This window comes from Rhipicephalus sanguineus, chromosome 4 (assembly GCF_013339695.2).
Source record: "Rhipicephalus sanguineus isolate Rsan-2018 chromosome 4, BIME_Rsan_1.4, whole genome shotgun sequence".
NCBI classification, from domain to species: domain Eukaryota; kingdom Metazoa; phylum Arthropoda; class Arachnida; order Ixodida; family Ixodidae; genus Rhipicephalus; species Rhipicephalus sanguineus.
The window spans coordinates 57,074,878-57,098,393 of NC_051179.1; the positions used below are offsets into that span (position 1 = coordinate 57,074,878).

The 23,516-nt window shown below is 46.1% G+C and overlaps 2 protein-coding genes across 2 annotated transcripts in view; both read right to left on the reverse strand.

Annotated features, from left to right (window-relative positions):
* LOC119390031 (beta-1,4-N-acetylgalactosaminyltransferase bre-4) overlaps nt 1-23,516 on the reverse strand; it is a 211,276-nt gene that overhangs the window by 115,559 nt on the left and 72,201 nt on the right. The gene's annotated exons all lie outside the window — the stretch shown is intronic.
* Nucleotides 20,757-23,516, reverse strand: part of LOC119390029 (beta-1,4-N-acetylgalactosaminyltransferase bre-4) — a 33,198-nt gene continuing 30,438 nt past the window's right edge. Inside the window, exons 7-8 of the mRNA XM_037657535.2 lie at nt 21,919-22,014; nt 20,757-21,035 (exon numbers count right to left, since the gene is read on the reverse strand). Coding sequence (XP_037513463.1) covers nt 20,912-21,035; nt 21,919-22,014 — 220 coding nt within the window. The 3' untranslated portion in view covers nt 20,757-20,911. The remainder of the gene's footprint in view (nt 21,036-21,918; nt 22,015-23,516) is intronic.

Below are 23,516 nucleotides of genomic sequence, written 5' to 3' on the forward strand. Positions count from 1 at the left end.
TTGCATGCCTTGTTCTCTTACGTCCCGCGTTCCCAATAACTCAATTTTTTTAAGTAGCAAATTTACATTGAGAGCTATGTCTGTAGGAATAGTTTTCAGAAAGACTTCAAGTGTAATACGTGCAAAGTATCGGGCCTTTAGGGAAACTTTCGTCGCAACAAAACAGAATATAAGGAAGCAGGAATAGATATCCATAGTCGCAAGCCTTTTTCGGTATGAAAGTAAAGAAAGGGAAGATTAAGGGCTCGTTTTTCTTTGCTAGACACAACATTAATTGGAGCTAACAGACAAGAAAGCCGAGGAAAGTATAGGGGATGTTATGTATAGTAATTATGATGTAAATGTGAAGAAAAGTAAAGTGGACGAAAAGATAACTTGCCGCCGGCAGGGACAATACCTGTGACCTTCGAATAGCGCGTCCGATGCTCTACCACTGAGCTACGGCGGCGGTCATCCTCCCGTGCACTTTATATGGTATATATGGTATATATGGTATATATGGTATATATGGTATATATGGTGTATATGGTGTATATGGTTAATCCGAGGAGTGTTAGTCAGCGCCGCTGGTAGCCTTGGCGGCGAGTGTGGAACATTCTTTTTCTGCCTGCCGGCGGCAAGTTGTCTTTTCGTGCAGTTTACGTTCTTCACATTTACATCATAATTACTACAAATAACATCCAATTACTTTCCTTGGCTTTTCTGTCTGTTAGTTCCAATTAATATGAGAGTAACATATACATATTTTTTCCTGTTTCCCTACCTCTATAAACATTTCTGGTATCTACAATATTTGAGCAATGTGGCACATCCTCCGAGCATAAGCAGTGGACAGCTAAAGTATCAGCTGGAAGTAGCTTTCGCTTGGAAGACGGATCGCTCAAGAGGACACGTCAACTGGAACGTCATATCTTCCCGCTTTCCTTGTGCGCCTAATTAATATTTAACCAATGACGACAGCGTTAACTTAGCCAGGATGTTTGGCACTCCTGCCGAGAAATATTCTTCATACTTTTAAAATGTCATTGACATCCATCTTATGAGATATACACGTTCCAGGAACTGCAAGCGAAGGCATGTAATGAATTCATCTCAAGGAACGCAAGGCAGAGAGGCGGTTTGGTATGCTAATCTACTCGGCGTGCAGGTGCATGTACTCCGCATAAAATTGTTATAAATGCGAACCCAAGGCACTTTGAGCGTTTCTTTCTTTCTTTCTTTCTTTCTTTCTTTCTTTCTTTCTTTCTTTCTTTCTTTCTTTCTTTCTTTCTTTCTTTCTTTCTATCTATCTATCTATCTATCTATCTATCTATCTATCTATCTATCTATCTATCTATCTATCTATCTATCTATCTATCTATCTATCTATCTATCTATCTATCTATCTATCACAGGGATATGGGAGTGTATCAAAATGGCGCAATGAGCGCAGTTGGGCCACCCCTGTGTACAGCGAGGTGCCACGGAGTGTCGAGACCAGCTCCAGACTTCATGGGTGCGGCAAAACGTAAAAGCAGCACCACACACTCATCTACGCATACGTGGCTATCGAAGGCACCGCGGCGTAGTTGCTACATTGTCGAAAGCTCCAAGCGTGACACAACCGCCACCGCGCCACCACGAAAACAAGTGGGACGTCTGACCCAAGAGCTATAGGAGGGCGGTTTAGTTCCCTTGACAACGGTTTGCACACGCAACGTATCTCTGCACACGGCCTGCATGCCCCGTCCGGTTGATCCCTTTGCAGACTGACTAGTTAGCACACGGCACGCATCCCTGCGGTTGCTCCTCAACGGTCTATCCGTTCGTCGCGCGCCTATCGGTCTCCGTTACTCCTCTTTCGGGTAATAATGCCTTTGAGTGCAGGGACAGCCTAAGGGCATCTGGCTGGATTACAAGCGTGTCGCAGATCTTCGGACCACGCCCTTTCCAGCTTTCCTCTGCTAAATTACCCGTTTGAGAGCATTTGCGATGTGTCATGAACTAAGATAAAACGAAACATCGACAATATATGAAGCATTCCCAATGCGGGTATAGCTACTCTAACTTGGTGAGACGTGAGATGTTAGGCAATATCTCAATTTAATAATTATGAGCCCTCCTTGTTTTCTTTTTTTTTGTGCATGCTGGTTCTGACCAAGGCAGCTCAGAATCTTTCCTCCCTTTCATGTAAGGTTTAGCTTGACAGTGATAGATGATGGCCAATGTTCTGAATGCCAACGCAAGAAAAGTGAACTAACGGTGACTAGAATGAAACTAGGTACAGTAAACCCTGAAACCGAGCTTCCGAGGTTAAGCTGCTCACGTAGAAAATATGTGTCTTGCAACTACATGAGCATGCTTGTATCGCCCGGGATCCTTACGCTATAAAAGAGGAAGACAGATTTGAAATTACCCAGACACCGTCTCCATGTTTCATTTTTAACACAAGTGCGTGGCAATGACGTTTTCATACTATCAACTCGAACAAAGTCATGAGGTTTAAGTTCATTTTTAGCGAGTATAAACTAGCAGACTCGTCGTCGTAACGTATGCGTGACAATTACCTTCCTTAACTCTAAATTCGAACAAAAGCCACATAATTTCTTCTACCAACTATACATCAGTTCTCCAATACCTGTACGGACGTAATTAATAACCTTTACGCCGCGTTCCTTCAGTGGTCATCACGATCACTTCTTAGAACCTTATTTTGCACGCACCTTTATGAACTCCCTTTTTTTTTTACGCAGAGTCAAAGATTAGAATGCGTTACCTCTCCCTCCCCCGCTTACCATTTTGTAATGTAGGTATTTCTCAGTGTGATACCAAGCCTCTTTTTAATGCGTAGGTCTTAGTGACTTTTTAAAAGTTGGTCATTATATTCTCATCGTTCTACCATTAGTGTAGTGAACTTATATATACAACGTTGAACTGATCTTACACGCGTTCGATTACTCGAGTTGAAATTTTTGTACTGACACTGCATTAATATACGTTGCGCTGTAATTTTTATAGCATAAACCCCACATTCTTAGTCTCCTCTGCCGCAGTGTGTTCTAAACAAATGAAATATGTATCGATGCCCCGACACGAGTCGGAAAATAAATAAGGATGAAATAAACAAAATAAAAAAACGAATAAGATTTAATTATTTCGACGTGACGATTGCTGCTTGAGAATGCAGTTGTTCATCTGAAATATCCCGCAGCGATTCCCTGTCTACGTTCTCGTACGCCCCCTCGTTTTACAGCTCAAAGTGTCAGTGTAAAAATAATACTTTTAAAGCAAAGGCCTAGTTCGACACCACTGTGTAGTTCCCCACTTAACTCATCTTCCTCCCCCCGCTTCGACAGGTCTGATACTGTAGTTTTCATCGTCAGCCGTTAGATCATTGATGGCGCTCTGACTAAGCGTTCCTAGTATCCTTCCCCAATCACGTGTGGCGCATACCCTCATACCAAGGCTCATGGTATGCGGGTGTGCGCCACAGGTGATTCAGAGTCTACCGAATTGTCTCAGGCAAATACATGATGCACCCTGCAGAATTTTTGTTGGAGACAAACGCTGAAGCTCACGGTGCAACAACCCTTAGCCAGCAAATACGCGGTGCATATCCCCCATAAATCAATTGCAACAACTGTTGCCTAAGATCAGTTGTGTTGGTGGTGCTTGCCTAACGTTAATTGTGGTTGCAGTGTTGGTTGTAAACAACTTTTCTTGGAGACCTTCTGCCGCTTCTTCTTTATCCTCTAGGCTTCGTGCTATCACAAAAAATTCACCGTTTCACCACAAGGGCGAAGCAATGACTGCGATACCAAGAAATTGGAACGCCACTCGAAGAACAACAAGCAGCTCGATACTTGCAGCGCGCCGCTGAAGCACAAAGCAGGACGCCCGAAAAGAACGCACAGGTATATACACAGGACAAGCGTAACTGTCACAGTTGTTACGTCTTTGTGCTTGAGCAACGCGCTGCAAGTGGTCCACAATGAAGAATCAGATGCTCTTAGATATTTCTTTTCCTTTTAACTGCGGCGTGTGGAGTGTCCCCTCTGCGTCTTCTGCCACACGGGGTCGTCTGACGCAATGGTGGACCCGGTTGTTCCTTTCTTTCATTCATATCACGAGTGGATACAGAAGGGGCCACTTTATCGTGCGCGTCTCAAGGGCAGTTTTTCAAAGTGAAAGAAAAATGTAGGTTCGTTGCGTGATAGAAAACACGCTCAAGCTCTAAGTGATCTGCGCACCACCAGCGGTAAAATGGTGTATATAAATAGCTCACTGTTATTTTGCCGGACATGCATGACGCCTGGTGAGTTGTCTAACGCAGCGCGCAGGGGAGCGAGGGGTCGCTGGTTCGAATCCCACGGTCGGGTGCTTCGGAATGTTTCCTTCTGCTTTAGTTTTCGCCGTGAGTGTCCATATATTGCTATCGCAATAAAAAACAAAGTGAACGCCCAGCTCACGCACCTTGAGCCACACTTTTGGTTATGTGGTTCGTTTTTTTTTTTATTGAAATAGAAATAAATGAAGGAGTTGTTGTCACCATTGCTGGTGACGGCTACACCTTTCCACATAGTGGTAAGATAACAGAACAGAACAGAATATATATATACTATATATATATATATATATATATATATATATATATATATATATAATATATATATATATATATATATATATATGGTCTTAATAGCATGCTCAAATGAAGAGTCCTTTGTATTCTCTAATGCATCTTTACTGACTCTTCATAAGATTCCCCTTGCGGATGCAGGGCATCAGTAGGACCAAAGCAGTTTAGCATATAGCACAACGTCGGAAGATTCGACCAACCTGACTATATATATATATATATATATATATATATATATATATATATATTATATATATATATATATATATATATATACAGTCGTACAAATTCAAGAACTCAGTAGCCATCGCAAAATATAGTGAAAAACGCTGGAGCGTTTTGTTTCCTTACCATTTGTGCTGGTGCTAACTACACCCTGATTTTTAGACTAACTGAACATATCAGGCTTTTGCCTTAATGAATTTAAAAATATCGCGAGAAAGCATATGTACATTACGCATTATCTTTTACGTAAATTATAGCACGGTGGTTGAACTAACCACGTCTCATTTCCACGTTTAGCATAGGCTGCAACTGTCGGTCCTCATTTGCGTAACTACCCAACATTTTCTCTGGGAATTCCGCGTCTACCTCTGACCCTAATAACCGTACTTTGACACAACAAATACATTGGATCATAGTATTAACGTTTTTAGATCTTGTAGTTGCTTTTTGCTAATTTGTCCACCTATTTTCTCTCTCTATCTTTTCGCTCAAAGAAATGTGTTTAACCTGTGTAGCGGCCATAAGTGGGTACTTTTAAACGTTTAACAATTGATTGCTCTTTCATCCTGAACTAACCACGCTAATTAAACTCTGCAAATCATAATGCGAACGATCCTTATTACATGCCAAACAAGTTATATGGTAACATATAAACCCTCACACTAAAGGGGACGACGACGAAGTATACGTGTGCCTCTTGCACAGCGTTTTGTTTACCGGGTGACAGTTTTTGGTGATTTTTCATGTTCCTCGCGTAGCCATCGGTATTTTATTTGGCTACACTGAAAGTAGACTGGCCTGCACACCCTCCAGGCATGCCTCCGCCGTCGGCGGGCCCCTCGAGGGAACGGAACAGCGAACTCAGCGACGCCGACAGCGAGTCCACCGAACTGTATTCGGTGAGCAGTGACGATTCCGACGATGAATTCACCCCTGTTTACAGTCGTAAACCAAAACGAAGATCTATGGGTGCTTCACCAGCTTCAACCGCATCTACTGTGAAGCCGAAGGTGGCTTCAACGAACTACACCGTCCTATTTGTGCCAGTTACGCCATCGGACAATCTGAGACACCTGAATCGGCAGACCATCTCGAGGAAACTCGAGTCTCTGGCTCCAAACGAAATCAAGGATGTTCGAGTCAACCCCCGCAAGAATGTCTTGGCCATGGACGTTATACACCAAGCATCTCTGCTTGCTCTGACCAGGGTCACAGACTTCGACGGTATCAAGGTTCGAGCTCACCTTCCACTTAACAAGGACATGGTGGTAGGTGTCATATACGATGTCGACATCTCCATTCCTTGTGGCGACCTTCCAACGCTCATCAAGGAAGTTAGTGACCATAGCAACATCGTCCAAGTCTCACGTCTGGGCAACTCGCGTTGCGTAAAGATTGTCTTCAAAGGAGACATATTGCCATCCCACGTGAAGGTGGGACACTTTCGTCACGTGGTCCGTCCGTTTACACCAAGGCCACTCCAGTGCCGTAAATGTCAAAAAATCGGTCACGTATGCGGAGTTTGCAGGAACGTGGCGGTTTGCCCCCGCTGTGCAGAGCCACACAATGCGGAATCCTGCCGAGCAACTGCGCTGAAGTGTACCAACTGCCATGGGCCACACGAAGCCTCATCAAGGGACTGTCCATTGGTGAAAAAAGAATGGAGCGTCATGAAACAGATGGTACGGGACGGCACAACGCACAAAGAGGCTGCTGATGTGGTGAGAAATAGACAACGACGCTCGCGTCGGCGACGAAGGTCTAAGACTACTGCGGCCCAATCTGGACGGACAACGCTACCTCCTACTCCGACAGGCTGTCAGACTTCTCTGAAGCGACAGCTACCACCACTGCCGCCACCACCACCACCGCCCACTGCATCACAATCGGAGAGCCGGAAAGACGCAGAGGCTTTAAAAGCGGCCGGCGGATGTCGCTGGCCCCTCACTGCCACCACTGCGCGCTCATAGAGAGCCGATGCAGAATGGCCCGCAATGTACACCTCGTCCACAGATGATTGCCACGACAAAAACCTACAAGTCCTCGTTGTGTTGAGGTCTCTCATGACCACGATGCGCACTCTCCTCAACGGATTGACCACTCCATCAGCTCAATGTGCTCTACAAGTTCTGGATTCCTTGGAGCCAGTCCTCGCAAGCCTTTTTTAACGCGTATACTTTTAGACAACCTCAGAGGAACCGATGTCATATTTCTCTGTTGGGACTGTCTCTGTGTGTGTGGCGAACACTGATGTGTGTGCGCGTATTACTTGTTCTCTCTTTCCTCCTTGCTCTCTCTATTCTTTTTTCTCCCCTTCCCCCTCCCCCTGTGTAGGGTAGCAAATCGGGTGCAACCTGGTTAACCTCCCTGCCTTTCCTTCGCTTTTATCTCTCTCTCTCTCTCTCTCTCTCTCTCACACACACTAAAGGAATTCAAACAATACTTTGTACTGTCCTGTATAAATACTTTTCTGCTTTTTTTAAGTTGATGTCGAAATACCTCTAGAATACTTTATTTGTGGAAACTTTTATTCTACATATTTCTCGCATTTTTTTGGGACACTGTTTTTAAGTCTTCTAACATTTTAATGCCATGCATATGAAGGTTTACTCCTATAGCTGCTTTTTGATGTATCTTTATGTGCATAAACACTGTTACCACCTTCACTATTGAATGCGCTTTTGATATTCAGTCATGTAGTTCCTTACGTTGTGCCTCAGACACACACAAGCTACATTTTTTGTAGCTGTTAGTCTGTGGTCTTTTCGCCGTTTTTGTGGTACGGCAAAATGTAAAGACAGTTCCTAAATTAAAAAAAAGCACCTGCGTGAGAGAAAAAAGAAGAGCAGCAAAACGTCTAAAAATTAATAAAACGCCAATAACACAGAGAGCAATTAGGGAGGAAATAGAGATCATTTGTAACATGAGCTGACATTAAATTTATAACCTAACATGACCTTTCAGATACTCTGGACTATGTATACTGTCACGGGGTCGTGACGTCGATGAAGGCAGCAGTCGGCGTATTCATGATGAAACTTTTCATTTGGCCGAACATGTGGCCGGGAAGCGAAAAGTCAAACTACAGCATTACACACTGTACCCTGATAGCGGCGAACAGAGCGTCGGCCGTCGATAAAACTGCTCTGCGGTAATGCACGTCAGCATTTATATATGCAGCATTGAAGATTCGAGCCTTATCGCTGGTGGCCGCGTTAGTTCGAGAATAATCTCAACTGTTCGCGTTTGCGCGCTCAAGCCATCAGAAGATTCTAAGATAATCTGGAAGGTTCCTAGACATAAGGGCGCGGCTTGCGCAAGGCGGCGGCTACGTGTGCAACGGACTAGTTACATAGAAATGACAAAAAAAAAGCGCTCGTGGCAATACTAACAACCGCTTTGCTTGGTGGCGATGAGACGGTGCGCTGAAGCCTAACTGTACTCGCAATTAAGTGGCGCGTAGGCAAGGCTCAAAAGAAACATAGTCCCTAGCTCCCACTGTATGCTTTGCTGCTCGTATAATATGATTAAAATAATTATCCGTGCAATTGAGAAGCACCGCACATAAAGCGCGCTAGAAAGACGGTGGGCAGAAAAAATACCGAGTCACTAGGGTGCCTTGATGCCCGCGCGCTCCGCTGAGGGTGAGGACAGGCGCGTCGTCTGCTACGACGGCCGCCATTGCGAATCCCGCCGCAGCTCGGCAGCATGCGAAACGCGCTACACAAAGCGCTTGCGGTGCGCCGATACGTCCGGAATAAGTGCGCGCTAGTGAGCTTTCTCTTCTTCTTTTCTTTTTTGAAGCTTGGGCAGCTTTTATATTGCTGCTGTTGCCTAAGTGTTTATTAAGGAAGCATTTAATTCATGGAAGCTGACGGCCTGTGCATGTGTTATGCGCTAGAGGTAGACGTAGACTCTGTTCACTCTAAGCCGCAAAGGTGCGAAATGGGAGTAAGTGCTGCATTTCGTCCCCGCAACAGGTAGTTAGTCCCCGGAGGGATTAACTGCAAGGCGATGGTGCCGTGTGCAAAGTGAGGGAGGAACTGTTAGACCACAGCGAGCAACGTTTACTCCCACGGAACTTTCCGGCGCAGTGGCGGCCTCGAACGAATGGTCAGCATGCGCGTATTCAAAGAGTCCGCTAAAGAAATGAACTGTTAACAGTTTATTTAAACGTAAACGGTCTTGTAAACTACGGCAACTGCGGCAGAAGTAAAGTAATATCGTTTATATGGCATAATAATAAACAAATGCGAAAAAGCTCCCACACACACAAAAAAAAAATGTGCTCGCGCCCGAGCTGTATCAATGCGCGGCGTGGTGTTCTCGTCGTATGTGCGGCAGGCAATGACTCGGCGGGTTTGCAGTGTGTTGTGGATGTGTTCTCGTTTCGTGGTTGCGATTGCTGTGACTTGTGGTGCACTGAATCATCTTCGCGCTGTGGTAAACGTGATCCGCTACTGGAATGAAGTGCTACGCTATCGAAATGCTACGCGCCGACTGGTGCATCGCCTGAGAGGTGAGTGCAAACAAGGCTGCCATCACTCCGCGTGAATTTACCTGTGTGCAGTTCATATGTAACGGTAACTGCTTGTTTAACATTCATGTTCTGCGCGAACAAAACACGCATGATTGATGAGCTCGCGCTATACGGCGTCGCGAGTGCTGCCCCGCCGGCTCTAGAATTACAAGCATGATGGTTGGGCCATCGAAACATGGTAACCTCGGTGAAGGCTCGGTAACCTCAGCTGTAGCAAGTACAGCTGTTCAAAAATAGTTTTGTTTTCAGTGCTGCCCAAATAAACGTTGTTTACCAGAAATTTTCGCGACTTTTTAAAAGAAAATTCACGTAAACTCCGCACAATATTTTCTATTGCAAGGTAAACAAGTCATTTGGGAAGATTGGCTGTAAAAATAGCATGACTAGCTAAAGGCTTACCATCGCTAACAAAGGCAGTCGGCGACGGCATCGGCGATTTCGCTCGTTTGTAGCGATGATAGGAATCATTTAATTTTTCTGTCTCTCAATTGAAGAGCAAGCTTTATTGATAAATAAGTGGGCCCACTAGCGTGTGGCTGTGAAAGCGTGAAACGTTAAACTCGAGGACGGGTTTTTTGAACTTCATAACACATTCTGAACTGTTGCACTAAAAGGTTCTGTAAAAGAGCAGTTTCCGTCTAATTTTTACGCATGCAGCATTTCTAACAGACGCCATGTGACGTAACTGCAAGCGCACGAAGAGTTCTGCCGGAAATATTAATGCTTCTGCAATTATACTTTTTCAGGAAATCGATGAATGAGAGCGTTGCGCCTCCTGAGAAACGTCTTCAACATCTTGCAGCTACGAACACGCTCTCAGCAGCTGTCGATGGTGCTGTTGCACTTCCTGACGTCGGCTGGACAGCATCCATTCGGATAAAACATTGCAGTTTTCATTGTCTCTCCTATAATGCAGAGAAGCAATCCGATCTTCTGTATTCAACAAAGTTGTTGAATTTATGTGTACGCGCGATGCTGCAGAATTGACACGAGTCGTTGAATAAACTTGGTTGTTCCTTTAGACGTTTTCCTTTTTCTGTCATTAAACAGACATTTTCGCTGAACGATATAACCAACCGTGTTCTGTACAGTGAGAAGCGAGTAAGCTTGGAACAGCGATGAGAGCATATATGAGAACGTATACATACATTCATCAAGCGCCCAAATTCGCTCGAAACACGCGCGCAGAAAAACCAATCCAACGCATTTTACATTTTCATGAACGTCATCACCGAATGGTTGCGTGCGAAACACTGAAGGCTGAAGTCTAATATAAGGAATCTTGCTACTGTCACTAACATGGCAGAACGCGCAGCTTCCAGACGGTGCCTGTACATATATAGCCCCGGTAATATTCACTCTGCTACGTACTGGCGTATGGTATAATGGTTAGCGTACGCGACTGCTGATTCAATGGTCACGAGTTCGAATCCTGTGTGTTTGTTGTGAATTTTCTGTAGTTTACTTCTGAATTTATTTCTGCGTGTTAATTGTATATGTCGTCAAATGCGTGTATCAACCTCAAAATTCTCGGTAATGCAACCAGTAACTGTTATAAGATTTTTTTTTTAATCGAGAAGGATCAACTGTTAGTCCCACCAGGGGTAACAGTTCGTCCCTACGCAGCTACCATGCAAAAAGAGGAATAAATCAGTTACTCCCTAAAAGGGGTAACTTTTACACCCCGCCATTTCGTCCCTCAAAACAACTGAGGACTAACAGTTCGTCCCCTGACAGTTACTCCCTAAAGGACGACTCGTTCATCCTTTAGGGAGTAATGGTTGTGGCAGTGCAGTTACCCCCCAAAAGGACGAACCACAGACCCCTTTTCGTCCTTTGCGGCTTAGAGTGTTGTGTTGAAAATCAATCCTCTTCCTTACGCCGGAAACGACAAAGTCTAAAGCCTTACTTAATTTTCTCGTAAGCTCTGCATTCCAAATACACAAACAATCGTTTAAATTATTTGTATACATATACTGCTTTTTAGTGTTGCGAAGCTACCTAAGTGCGATTAAGGTGGCTTTAGTGTTGCGAAGCTACCTAAGTGCGATTAAGGTGGCTCATTTTGCTAAGTTTGCCAACAATTCACTCGTTTATTGTAAATGGCATCGTACATATTGTACACAGAATAAAGGGCCGAGGGGCAGTATGGTGCGAATATCCTGCTAAAATGAAACGAAAGCTTCTTTATTATTATTATTGCCGACATTTCTTGCTCACAATCTGTAGCCGCTACTGTATCGGCACTCGAGTTGCACCTTGAGTCCTTCTGAAAACGATGAATACATTGTTGATTAGTATGCCGTAAAACTTTGCATGCGCGCAGTATCAGTGCGTTTTTCCTTCTTTTTGTATCTACAGTTCCTTTTTGTGTATCTGCAGGTTTTCTCGCATGCCCAATTGCATGCACATATTATTGAGTGTTTCCAATACTGTTTCACACTTTGTGCGGCAGATGCACGGCGTCGTTTATTTGTCTCTTTTTTAATAATAATATCTGGGGTTTTACTTGCCAGAATCATGATATGATAATGAGGCACGCCGTAGTGGAGGGCTGCATGAATTTTGACCATCTGGTGTCATTTAACCTGCACTGACATCGCACAGTACACGGGCCTCTAGCATTTCGCGTCCACCTAAATGCGACTGCCGCGGCCGGGATCGAACCCGTGACTTTCGGGGCAGCAGCCGAGCTCCGTCACCACTATACCACCGTGGCGGACGTATTTTTTAAGGCGAAAGCCTTAAATGCCTCATCAAACGCGAAATTTGACCGTCGGCGTCCCGCGTCTACGGCGTCAGCGTACCACGACGTTGGGGACGAGGGATACAAAAAATCATCGTCATGTGATGGCGTCACCTTATGACGTCATCATGGCTTCACAAATTTTGGCGTGACGTCATATGATGCCGTTATCACATGACATCGTAGCTTGGTCAAAAGTGGGCAGATCGCGTAGGCAGTGCAAAACCAGGTGAGGTGCCTCCGATCTTGGAGGCAATGCAAAACTGCGCTTTGTGCGCAAAAAACTGAGAAGATGGCTTTCGCTTTCGAGCTGTCTTAAGCGAACGCACAAGGGAGCCTGTGAGTTTTTATTTCATTAACTGGTTTTCCGTGACGTACTCATTGTAGAACTTGACTTTGTTTATTGTATTTTTTTTTACTGACATAGCGTTTCTACTGTACACAATGCTTCTCCGTCTTCTTGTTGTTTTCATTCGTCTTTTTTGTATAGACGCTTCGCGAGAACTGTTTGTATGCGCATTCTTGTATGAGCCTTCAGGGCTTACATTATTAATAAATAAATTATGCTTGCTCAAAGAAATGAGATACTGAATATGCGCGTGTGTGTGTGTGTGCGTGCGTGCGTGTGTGTGGTGTGTGTGTGTGTGTGTGTGTGTGTGTGTGTGTGTGTGTGTGTGTGTGTGTGTGTGTGTGTGTGTGTGTGTGTGTGCGCGCGCGCGCGCGCGCGCGCGCGCTTTATTATCCAGTGTACAGGCGATTTATTTGTGCGCAATAATGCTGCGCTTACAGAAACAATTAGACAAATAAAACGCAAATTACACAATAAAACACAACTGCCACTAGTCGCTTCACAGTGATCGTAAATGAATAAAAAAATGCCCCCACCTCCCCGAAGGGAATCGTGAGGAAATGCGAATGCATTTCTTGTGCCGAGAGTACACGGCGTAGTAATTCTAATGGCGTAAAGCTGGGCACATCGACGCGCTGAAGTTTCTCCCTTTTGGGCGCCTCTTTCAACGAGCGCTTCCTATGTGCGTTCGTAATCACCTCAGGGATGTTGCCACCGCCTTCAATGCAGCACAAACGCGTTTAGAACGCGCTTTTTTCAGGCTGTGCCAAGGCAGCACAAAAGCTACAAACGCGTTTCAAACGCACTGCAATGAGGCGTGGCGCAGGGAGGAGAGAGAGCGAACGGCGAGAGAAGGAGCGGCGAAGCACTGCATCTACCCTCTCCTACACCCTCTCCACACACGCGGGAGCTCCGCCGAGCTCCCGCGATGCGAGCGCCCTCACACGCCAGAGCACGCTCCTCCTCTCCACTCACTCTCCGCTACTCCGACCGCACCACCTGCTCCAGTTGCTAGGGGCGAGGATAAGCGCACGCGCCCGCAGCTGTTGCTATGGGAGAGGGAGTGAGAGCGGAGAGGCGCGCGGACAACGCCGGACGCCTGACATAGCCCGACTAAGAAATGCATTCGCATTTAAAAAACAGGAACTGCGTAATTATTTAAGACAGGACGAAAATGTAACCTTGAAACACAGAAACAGAGAAGGATAAAAAAACATTTAACTGCACACATACATACATCAGACCAGCACAGAAGGCGTACTTGAAACAAGGAAAGGAATATAAAAAACAAGAACCCGCCGTGGTTTTAGTTATGGTGCTTGACTGGTGACCCGAAGGTTGCGGGATGGAATCCCTGCCGCAGCAGCCCCATTTCGATGGAGGTGAAATGACAGAGGCCCGCGTACTTAGATTTAGGTGTACGTTAAAGAACAACAGATGGTCAAAATTTCGGGAGCCTTCCACTATATACGGCGCCTCTCATAATCATATCGGGGTTCTTGGGACGTAAATTCTCATAAATAATTATTATTAAAAAAAAGAAGGATCTGATCTGCAGACAAACACGCATAATATATTCCATGATACATTTCATATCACAAAAATAGCGAAAGCAAAAATCAAAGGCAGATACAGGACCAAATAAGTGCAGTAAAGAATGTTTGCGAAGAAAAATGCAGGATTCATGCACACGTGAAGCAAAGCATTTTAAGCATGTAGCTGATATCAGTGTGGCCATTTATTACGCACGGTTAACACCGGCAGAAGTTATCCTTGCATGTGCATTCGAAATACCGCGGCCGGAAACTTACGCTGCAAGTGCATAATGAGTTCTTCGGATGCCGCTTGTCACGTTTGATTTTTACTGTCCAAAGAAACCTCGTATCTTCTAAAACGATACAGCTCCCAGCGTTTCTGGAATGATTGGTGCACTGCGGCACGCAACACCCGGCCATGGTGACGGTAGCGAGCCCGTAAAACTGGAGGGAAGCGAGCACCGACCAAAAAACAGAACGCGCGCCACGCACAAGTGACCGGGCGGGGGATTCAAAATGGCCGCCAAGGCCGAGGAGGCGGCACCTGCCCTTTCAAAAGCTGACACCACTCTAAGCGGGGGCGCGCGCATCGAGGCACTCTACGAGTCACCAGAGCCGTCGATGGGGAGAGTCTGGCGAATGGGCGGGGCAGTGACCTCACGGCGCGGCGATGACGCTGTTCACGTCACCGCCACGCCTCCGCTCCGGTGGCGTCCGCCATATATAGTCTTTCCGCGCGACGGGCGCACGGCTGAGGCTATGTACGCGCTGTTCATTCGTGAAATCTAGCGCTCCTAAACAAATTGCGAAAGCGAAATTGTGCAAGAACATTGTTAGACAAATTTAATGAAGAATATGGAGTGAATTAGGCGTGTCCAAATCATCGTGAAACTGAGTTGTGCACGGCGATTCGAGTCCACGACGTTCTACGATACACGCTGTGCTTTTAGAGCGCAGCTCTTAGGCGTCTGTTCCTGCGCTGTTCGGCATCGCCGTTGGCGTAGTCGGCGTAACCGATAGAGCGAACGAGGACGAAAGACAGCGAACGTGGATTCTGTCGATATCACGAGCCACTGGCCTCTAACATCGCTTTCTTCCTCCGTCATGCGTGCTCGCCCTTCGGTCGGAGCTCGTGCGCATGCAGGGCTGGTGGGTGCGCTGCTACTGCCTCGCTTGTCGTGACGGGGATGCCGATGACGCCTGCAATCCACAGAGTGGCGCGCGTAGCACTCCAGCACTGGCAGTTTCTGTGGCAATATGTAACGAATGTTCCAACGCGGATAGCCAGAAATTCAAACACAGTTCGCGTTGCCTCAACACAAAGCTGCGCTCAGAATTCGCATGAGGGAGTATCGTGATCATCGGTGACTTTTCGAGCTATGAAGACCTGTGCGTTTGCGTCTATCTTGGTTTTTTTTAATGAGAAGCATTTCTTAGCGAACTTCTGAGACTTTGAGCGTATCTATCTGTCTATCTATCCATCTAGCCGCCTACGAATTTGTGCTCTCCTGGCCGTTTCGTACATGGGTGCATACCAAAATTGGTATGGCGTAATGTGGCTGTATGACAAACGTAAATAACTGGTCATAACATGAAAATCATGACATGCATATCATGTACAGCATGATTTACATGCCACAGTATTGGTGCTCTTGCGGCCGTTTCGTTAATTTCATATATACCAAAATTGGTATGGCTTGACAAGAGCGTATGGCGAACATAAATAACAGGAGTTATTATGAAAATCATGACACGCATGTCATGTACAGCACGACTTACGTGCCACGCTCATGGTGCGATGGCGGCCGTTCTGCCAGATTGATATACACCAAAATTGGTATTGCGTGATGTGACTCTGTGACGAGCATATATAAGAGGTGTGATTTTTGGAACATGTCACGTGACAAGTGTTACGTGAGATTCATTGCATACCGCGCCGGAAAAGTCTGTGCACGTGTTCTGGCAGCAAAGCAGAAGATAAAGAAGAGGACGGATTGCGTGCCGGTTCATGATGATGACAATTTTTATTCGCCTCTAACGGGGATTCTCCAAGCTTAAACAGCTCTGCTTTTAAAAGAAACAGAGATACCAGCGCACGTAATTGTATTAAGGCCACAAAAGCGTAAAAGCGGGCGTACACAAGCGGCAAGGGGATCTCGAGCCCTAAAATTCCCTCTTAGAGAATTTTAGTACCGGGACCCCAAAGTACCTTGCGTACGTAAGCCCCTTGCGTTCCTTTGTATAGTCCATGGGTCGCGGCTGGGTGTACAAGAGACGTAAGAGGGTGAATAAGGAAGCGGCTTGGAGTCCCCAGCACTAAAGCTCTCTAATAAGAGAAAAAAAGAACTCACAGGGTCCCTTATGCATTCGCCTAAGACCACTCGAACGCGAAAGCCGTCTTTCTTTTCTTCAGTTGATGTACTGTTCCTCACGCCCCCCCCCCCCCCACCTTGAAAGCTTTGTGACCTAACATTGTCTTGTACTGCTTCCAAGATCGGAGGCACTGCAATCTTTCTACCCCACATCTGGTCATGTGCTGACGGCATCGCGTGAAGTCACGTTATTCGACGTCTTGATGACGTCACAATCTTTGGTCGTATGGTCACGTCATTACGTGATGATTTTTGACATCCCTCGTGTTGACGCCGCCGACGCGGGACGCCGACGCCACGGACGACGGCGGTCAATTTTCGCGTTTGCTGAGGCATCGAAGGTTTTCGTCAGAGCAGGTGCAGGGCCCCCCTTAGGCGCGTGTTAAATGAAAACAATACCTCGTTCGGGTAGTCTGATAGCGGACATCCTGTTGGTTTACTTTACAAAATCATTTTTCTGCTCAACTTCTTCGCGCTCTATACTTCGTAATCACGAAATTTCATCGAGCACATGAGGGCCCCTTGCTATAGTAGAAGAGCTTCCTGCACGAGCACAGACATTGTGCACTATACGTGCATGACCAAAAAGCGCAAGGCACATTCGCTTAGCACAGAGGCGCAGATTAATTTACATGCGCGAATTAAGCGTGAAACTGGTAGCAAGTACACAAGCGGCAACACAGCGGTAAATGACACCATAGGCTGACAGCCACAGAAAAGCAGACCACATAACGTACAACACATGCCAGGTAACCGCCGCAGCTGACGCGCGGCGGCACTAACCTGCGATAACAAAATAAATCTTTCCCTCACAACATCACGGTAACATCCCAAGCTCGTGCTCAGAACGCGCGATAAATTACGTAAACGCAACACATCACGCTTGACACTTATAGCGTGATCGCTGCAAAATTTCAATCTGCCCAAGCGATCTAAACGCGAACCATAAAACTCCTTTTTTTCAGCGTGACAAAATTATTTTTAAAGTTTGTGCGCCTGAAAGGGCCCCATTGCACAACAAATAATATGTTTGTGTTAATGGTACGCTGTTTATAATACCAGCAATATTCAAGCTAAATACTCAAGTACGTATCTCGCATAGCACGGAGCAGTCAGTCGGGGTCCATTTGCTGCGTCTGATGTTTCTGATCCAAAGGCGTCGTAGTTTTTTTCCTTCGGAAGCCTAAAAAGGCGAAAACCCTGCGCGCTGCTGTTTGAACAGCCAACCGCGCAACAGCAGCCCATCGCACGCAACAAATTCACGCTTGAATGCGAGGAGCAGTCGCCATGAATACGCGCGGCTTCGCACAAGAGCTTCGTAACCTACGCGCGCTCCTCAGCGATCGTGTAAGTGCGGCGCGCCGGCGTCTCTCCGTCGCGGCAGCGCCGTACTCCGCGCCGCGCTGTCTGGCGCTGTCGCCACTGCCGCCCGCCGCCGCCTGCGAGGAAAGAGGGTTTACGTCACGAGAAGAGGGCGGCGCTGGGGCGGAGCTCGGAGAGCGGCGAGATGAAACAATCGCCAAACTCTCCCGAAGGGTATATATGGCTCTGCGAGTCACAGGGTTGAAGCGCCATCCCGCCGACATCAAAGGAGGCGCCTTCTTTAATCTCTCTAGGCGCATGAAGAGGGCGTTGCTCTACAATGAGCAATGACTTTCGCGTAGCTTATTTAAGCAGTTGTCGTTGCTTTATTTTCACAATGTTCCGCAGTGCACGTGCGGATACTCAGTGCACGTTCTGTGGGATGAAGGCATATTTGTTTCTTTCAGCAATGAAAATAAAAGTGAACCATTAGAAAGATGAGCTTTGTTATATGCATATACTGGGAGTAAGAAGAAGGCAACTGCGCTACACGCAGGCGATTATGAAGGTCAGAAATCAGCCTTATTGGACGATTTTCCATTTTGATTGAACCCTTCTTTACGTTGATATCTTCAGTATGGATTTCTCACGACTAAAAATATATATCCTCGAATAAAACCAATTTTAGCTATTTTTGGGCTAGCAAGGCTATGGGTCGATGCAGGATTCATTTGGGAACAGCCTTAAAGCAACGCGTTGCGGAAAAGTGAAACAGCATTACCAGTAAACTCAGCAAATAGACCAATAGCTGCACACCATGCAGTCAAGATAATGATCATGTGTACACGTCGCACTACTACACAACTGCTACAAATATCGTGTGCAGGGGCGTAGCCAAGGGGGTGGGGCGGTGTTGGGCAGGTTCAAACCTCCTCGAAAATTTTCAACTTAGCTTGCCTGTATGTACACGCGCACGTACAACCGCACGCACGAACATACATAAAGTACGGTTGCATCCCCCCCCCCCCCGAAAATATTTCTGGCTACGCCTCTGATCGTGTGCGTGCGACAGTCGTAACGCTTCAAGTATTACGGGGGTGTTTTCATATCCAAGTTCCTAGTCCTTAAGGCTTTTTTATATTTCACCATGGGAGTGAAAGCTAGCGCCACCAATCACGGCATTTGTGTCCGCTCCGGTCAGTTTCTTTTAACAGCAATGCTGTTTAGCAAATCGTTCCTTATCTGGCGAACCAAAAAACTATCATCATCATAAACGGGTAAGTGCCACAGAAATTGGGCAAACCACACTACTCACCACTGGTCCACTAAAAAGGAATAAGGCAACAGCTAGCCCAACAAGTGGCTGCGAAGCGACGGCGGCGAGCCAAAGACCCCGAGTACGTACAACGAAGGATTACTAGGGAACGGGAAAGGCAACAGCGGCTGCGAGAAGACCGCGAATCGATGGAAGGCCTACGCCAATGACGACGTGCCCGTAGGTCTATGAGAGGTGCGAACGCTTGGTTTCAGCGCAAGGTTCTCTCTCTTCAGTTTGGACGTCCATGCCGTGTCTGTTACGTTCTGTGGTTTAACTCGAAGCTCTCTGCGCTGATAATCAACGTAGAAACAACCCAGCATCACCTAGCCAAAGCCTAGCAACGACCTAGAAGAAACCTAGAAACTACCTGCATCACCTAGCTAAGGCCTAGAAACGCCCTAGAAGCAACCAGATTAGTCCACACAATCGTCCACAGTTTCGCTCTTTCAAGCCTTGCGCAGCTTAGTGCAAGCTTCGCCAATTTTTTCTTCTTTAGTTTCTTTTTACTTTCACATTTCTACATGATACTGAGATAAAACGAGTAACCTACCCTGTCTTTCCCATAGGACGCCGTGGTGGTACAGTGGCTACAGTGCTAGGCTGCTCACTGGAAAGTGGCGGGTTCGATCCCGGCCGCGGCGGTCGCATTTCGATGGAGGCGAGATGCTAGATGTCCGTGCACTTAAATTTAGGTGCTCATTATAGAATCCCTGGCGGTTGATATTTCCGGAGGCATCGTTTATATCTTTACCTTGGTTTTCATTATTGGTGGTCTTAATATGAACTTGATTAACAGACATTGAGTCCTTTGGTTGTTTTTCTTCTCGTTCGTTACATATGAAAGTATCGGTTCCGTCAGCTTTGATCCTTGAAGTAGCATACGCTTGTATATTGGTATGTTGCCCTGTCCCAGTATTCGTGTGCTGCGTGACTCCAGCTGGAGACAAGATCTTCTATTTCAACAGCCAATGACCGCGATTGCGATCGCTGACTAACACTCTAAGGTTAGCTCTAGTGAACACAAATGCCAAATGAACTGGACAAGAGAAACGGCATCGTGGTAGGTCAATAGTATTGAGAAATTAGAATTGCACAGTTTGCAAGAGTACCATCTACGTTATGTGCAAAAGCTGATTCATATTCTACCTGCGAAGAATAGCTTTTTCACCGGATTTCATTGCCCTTGGCGCTATAACTGCTATATTAGATGTGAAGCATCTTATAGCGGAGTTCAATCTGGTGGTGGTGGTGGTGGTGGTGGTGTGCGGCGTGACCACCCTTACTGCGCATGCGCAAACCTTCTCCACTTCCCCTCTCCACACCCTCTCTCCCCTTTCCCTCTCCACATCACCTCTCCCCTTCCCTTTCCCCTTCTATTTCCCCCTCATTTCCCTTTCCCATCCCCTCTCCACTTCCCATCTACACTCCTCCTCTCCCATCCCATCTCTCCACCTCTCCCATTTCCGCCTCTCCCCTCACCCTCTTCACATCAACCCTCCCTTCCCCTCCCCCTTCCCTTTCCCCCTCACCACTCCACCTCTGGAACGCGGGCTCTACATGCCAAACACTGCTTCGCATCGCCTCATGGTACCCTTTAGCGGGAGATGGTGTGATTTCTAAGTTAAATAGGTAAACTACTTTAGGTTTTAGTTGTCAGTTGGTTTCATATAATCGGAACATAAATCATTTGAACCATCGCTTTCTTTCCTTGTCGATTATCTCACCAGAATAACGATTTCAGTAAAAATGTGTCGCGTTAACGACTAAATGCCATTTATTTTTTTAAAAAATAAGTTGCGCACCTTGGAGTGAATCACCAGCATGGGTAGAATTAGGAGAACAGATGAAAAACGTTTTTAAATATTAAAACATAGGTGTAGGTACTTTATAAGTAGGCTCCCTATGGTTATCTTAAGTCAGCCAGTATCCATGTGTAAAGTTTTTTGAACGCCTTGTCCATGACCTTGTACTTCAGGCTGTTCAAGCCATCAGACTTGTAGCGGGCTTTCCACTTATCGAGGATGCCGAACCTGCATTTGGAGAAAGTCAGCTGTTATAAAGTTTGAACGTAACTACGTATGTCTGACTGAATATATATGGGCTGCTGTCGTGGGAAATAAAAGTCGAACAAAAAAGGACCAAGCATAACACTTCTCTGGTTCACTTATCCTGAAGTAAGAGCGTACACCGCTATATTTATAAGGACGACAGAAGCTGTATAGTCCTCGCATTCGGCGCAGTCAAAATGATGCCACGAATGTGCGTGTTCGTGTAAAACGGCCGTATCAAAGATGTCGCCAGCGGCTTCACAAGGAATAAAATGTTTAACTTTGTTAAAGGGTAGTCTCATCGCTTACTCGCCTATTGCGATTAATAACGCTTTGTAGAGGTAAGCTACAGAGACGGGACTGATCTCAAGCATTTTTTTTTTCGTGAGGCACCCCACGCAGTCTCCATAACCGCGGAACAAAATCTCTCTGTCAGTGGAAGCCGAGCTTCCACTGACAATCAATCAGCGAAACGTATACCCTCCCCTCTTCCCCCCCCCCCCCACCGCTCTTTGTTCCTTTCTGTTTTTTTTTTTCGCCTTCCTTATGACTCACCCAGTTCGTCACAGCGGCCTCTCCCTCCCCCACCCCCACTCTGGCAGATGCCCTCCCCTTCTCCCTTGTGGTGGAGAGGGCACGAAGGCACACACGATAGCTAAGGAAATCAGTTCCAGCCTTGAAAAAGACAAGTCCACTCGTCGAAACGTCGGCTCGAGCACCCACGCCCTGTTTACGGATTTTTTTTTTTTCAAGACTCCGTAATGGAATTTTAATCTCGTGTTCATGTGTGCTGCATACATACAAGCTTTGGTGCAAGGCGGTGCAGTAGCATAATAAAAAACTCGCTTGCTCTTGAAACCATTACCTGGCTGGATTTTTCTTGCTCTGTGTGTGCTTCAAAGACTTGTACCTCGCAATGTCGCCAGGACGTCGGAGTATGGTTTGGTTGATATGTTTTAGCCTGTGCATGAAGTTACAAAAAAGTGATTAACAACATGATGTGCGGAATTTTCTATACGGAATTATCGTAATACGAGGTTCTTTCGCGGGAGTCGCTCACTTACTCACACTCTGTTAGTTTCGAAGAGTCTGTTAGTTATTCAATTCCGTAAAAACAAATAGTATTCTTGTATGTCATTTGTCGATTCTGCAACAAATGAAGGGCTCGTTTTCTTTGTTAGAAACAACCCAACAAAGGAAACGAGCCCTTGATCCAGTCCCATTTTTTCGTTCATTCATAGCGAGGGTCTCATTCATTTGCAGCAAGGTTCGATGCTTTCAGGTAGCATACCTTAGTTTATTAGTCAGCTGACAGCTCGTAAAAGGATCCAAACTGGGGAGGGACGAAGCATGTAGGGAATGGTGTTGCAGTTCCACTAACGTGAAACATGGGCAGGAGCGAAGCATGCAGTGTGCGACGGTGTTTCCCACAGCAAAATCGGTGCTAATGGCCAATGAGAGACAGAAGAAGAAGAGACAGAAGAGGAAGAAGAATGGCCTGACCGAGGTAATTCGCCACATTGTTTTGAGAGAAATTTTTTTGATGAGGCACTAGTGGTGCCAAGCCTGAAACCGGAGATGTAGGGAAGGGTGTTTCCGCTTCACTAGCGTCGTCGGAAAACTGCGTCGGAATGCAGCTTACCCTAAGGTGCTTGTTCGTCATCTTAATCTTCTTCTTCCCTACAAGTCCGGTGTCAGTTCCCTACGGCATGTAGGGAAGGGTGTTTCAGCTCCACTAACGTCGTCGGCTATTTGTTGGGCTGACTGTTGCCTTCTTCATTTTTTGTGGACCGGTGGCGAGTAAAGCACCATCACTTTCCAGATATGTTCCATGAAGTGGTGTTTCAAATAGATGACTTTACCGTAGAGATCCACGTTTGTGTCCCTGGCTTTAGATAAGAAACTTGAGCGCCTTAATAAATTTGGTCGGGGATTCTGACACCGCTGCTAATCCAAACGTGATGTTTTAGGCAGTAACGACAGACCTTTAACTCCTAATATGCATAGTATGGACCGGCGGCAACTAGTGGGATTTACCAAATTTTTGTGGCGCATACTTGTTTATGATGAACTGCAACGACAACATGACACGCCGACAAGCCGAGACCCTAAGGTGCTTCGCCCCTAAAAAGAAGTGTCCCACAGTCGTCGTCATGGCTATGAGCGGCAATGGATAACCCTCCCAGGCTTACATGCATACAAATACCCGATAAAGCGGACGGGAGGACGACCACCGCTGTAGCAGAAATTGTAGAGAATCGGACGCGTTAAACATAGGTTGCAGATTCGGTCCCTACCGGCGGCATGTTGTTTCTTTTTTTTTTTTTGTTTAGTGTAACTTCTTTAAATTTATAGCATAATTACTACACTAGAGTTAACAGGGTACAAGTAATGCCCTTATACCATCCTTGGCTTTTTTCCCCGTTAGTTTGATTGATTTGTGTCTAACAAAGAAAACGAGCC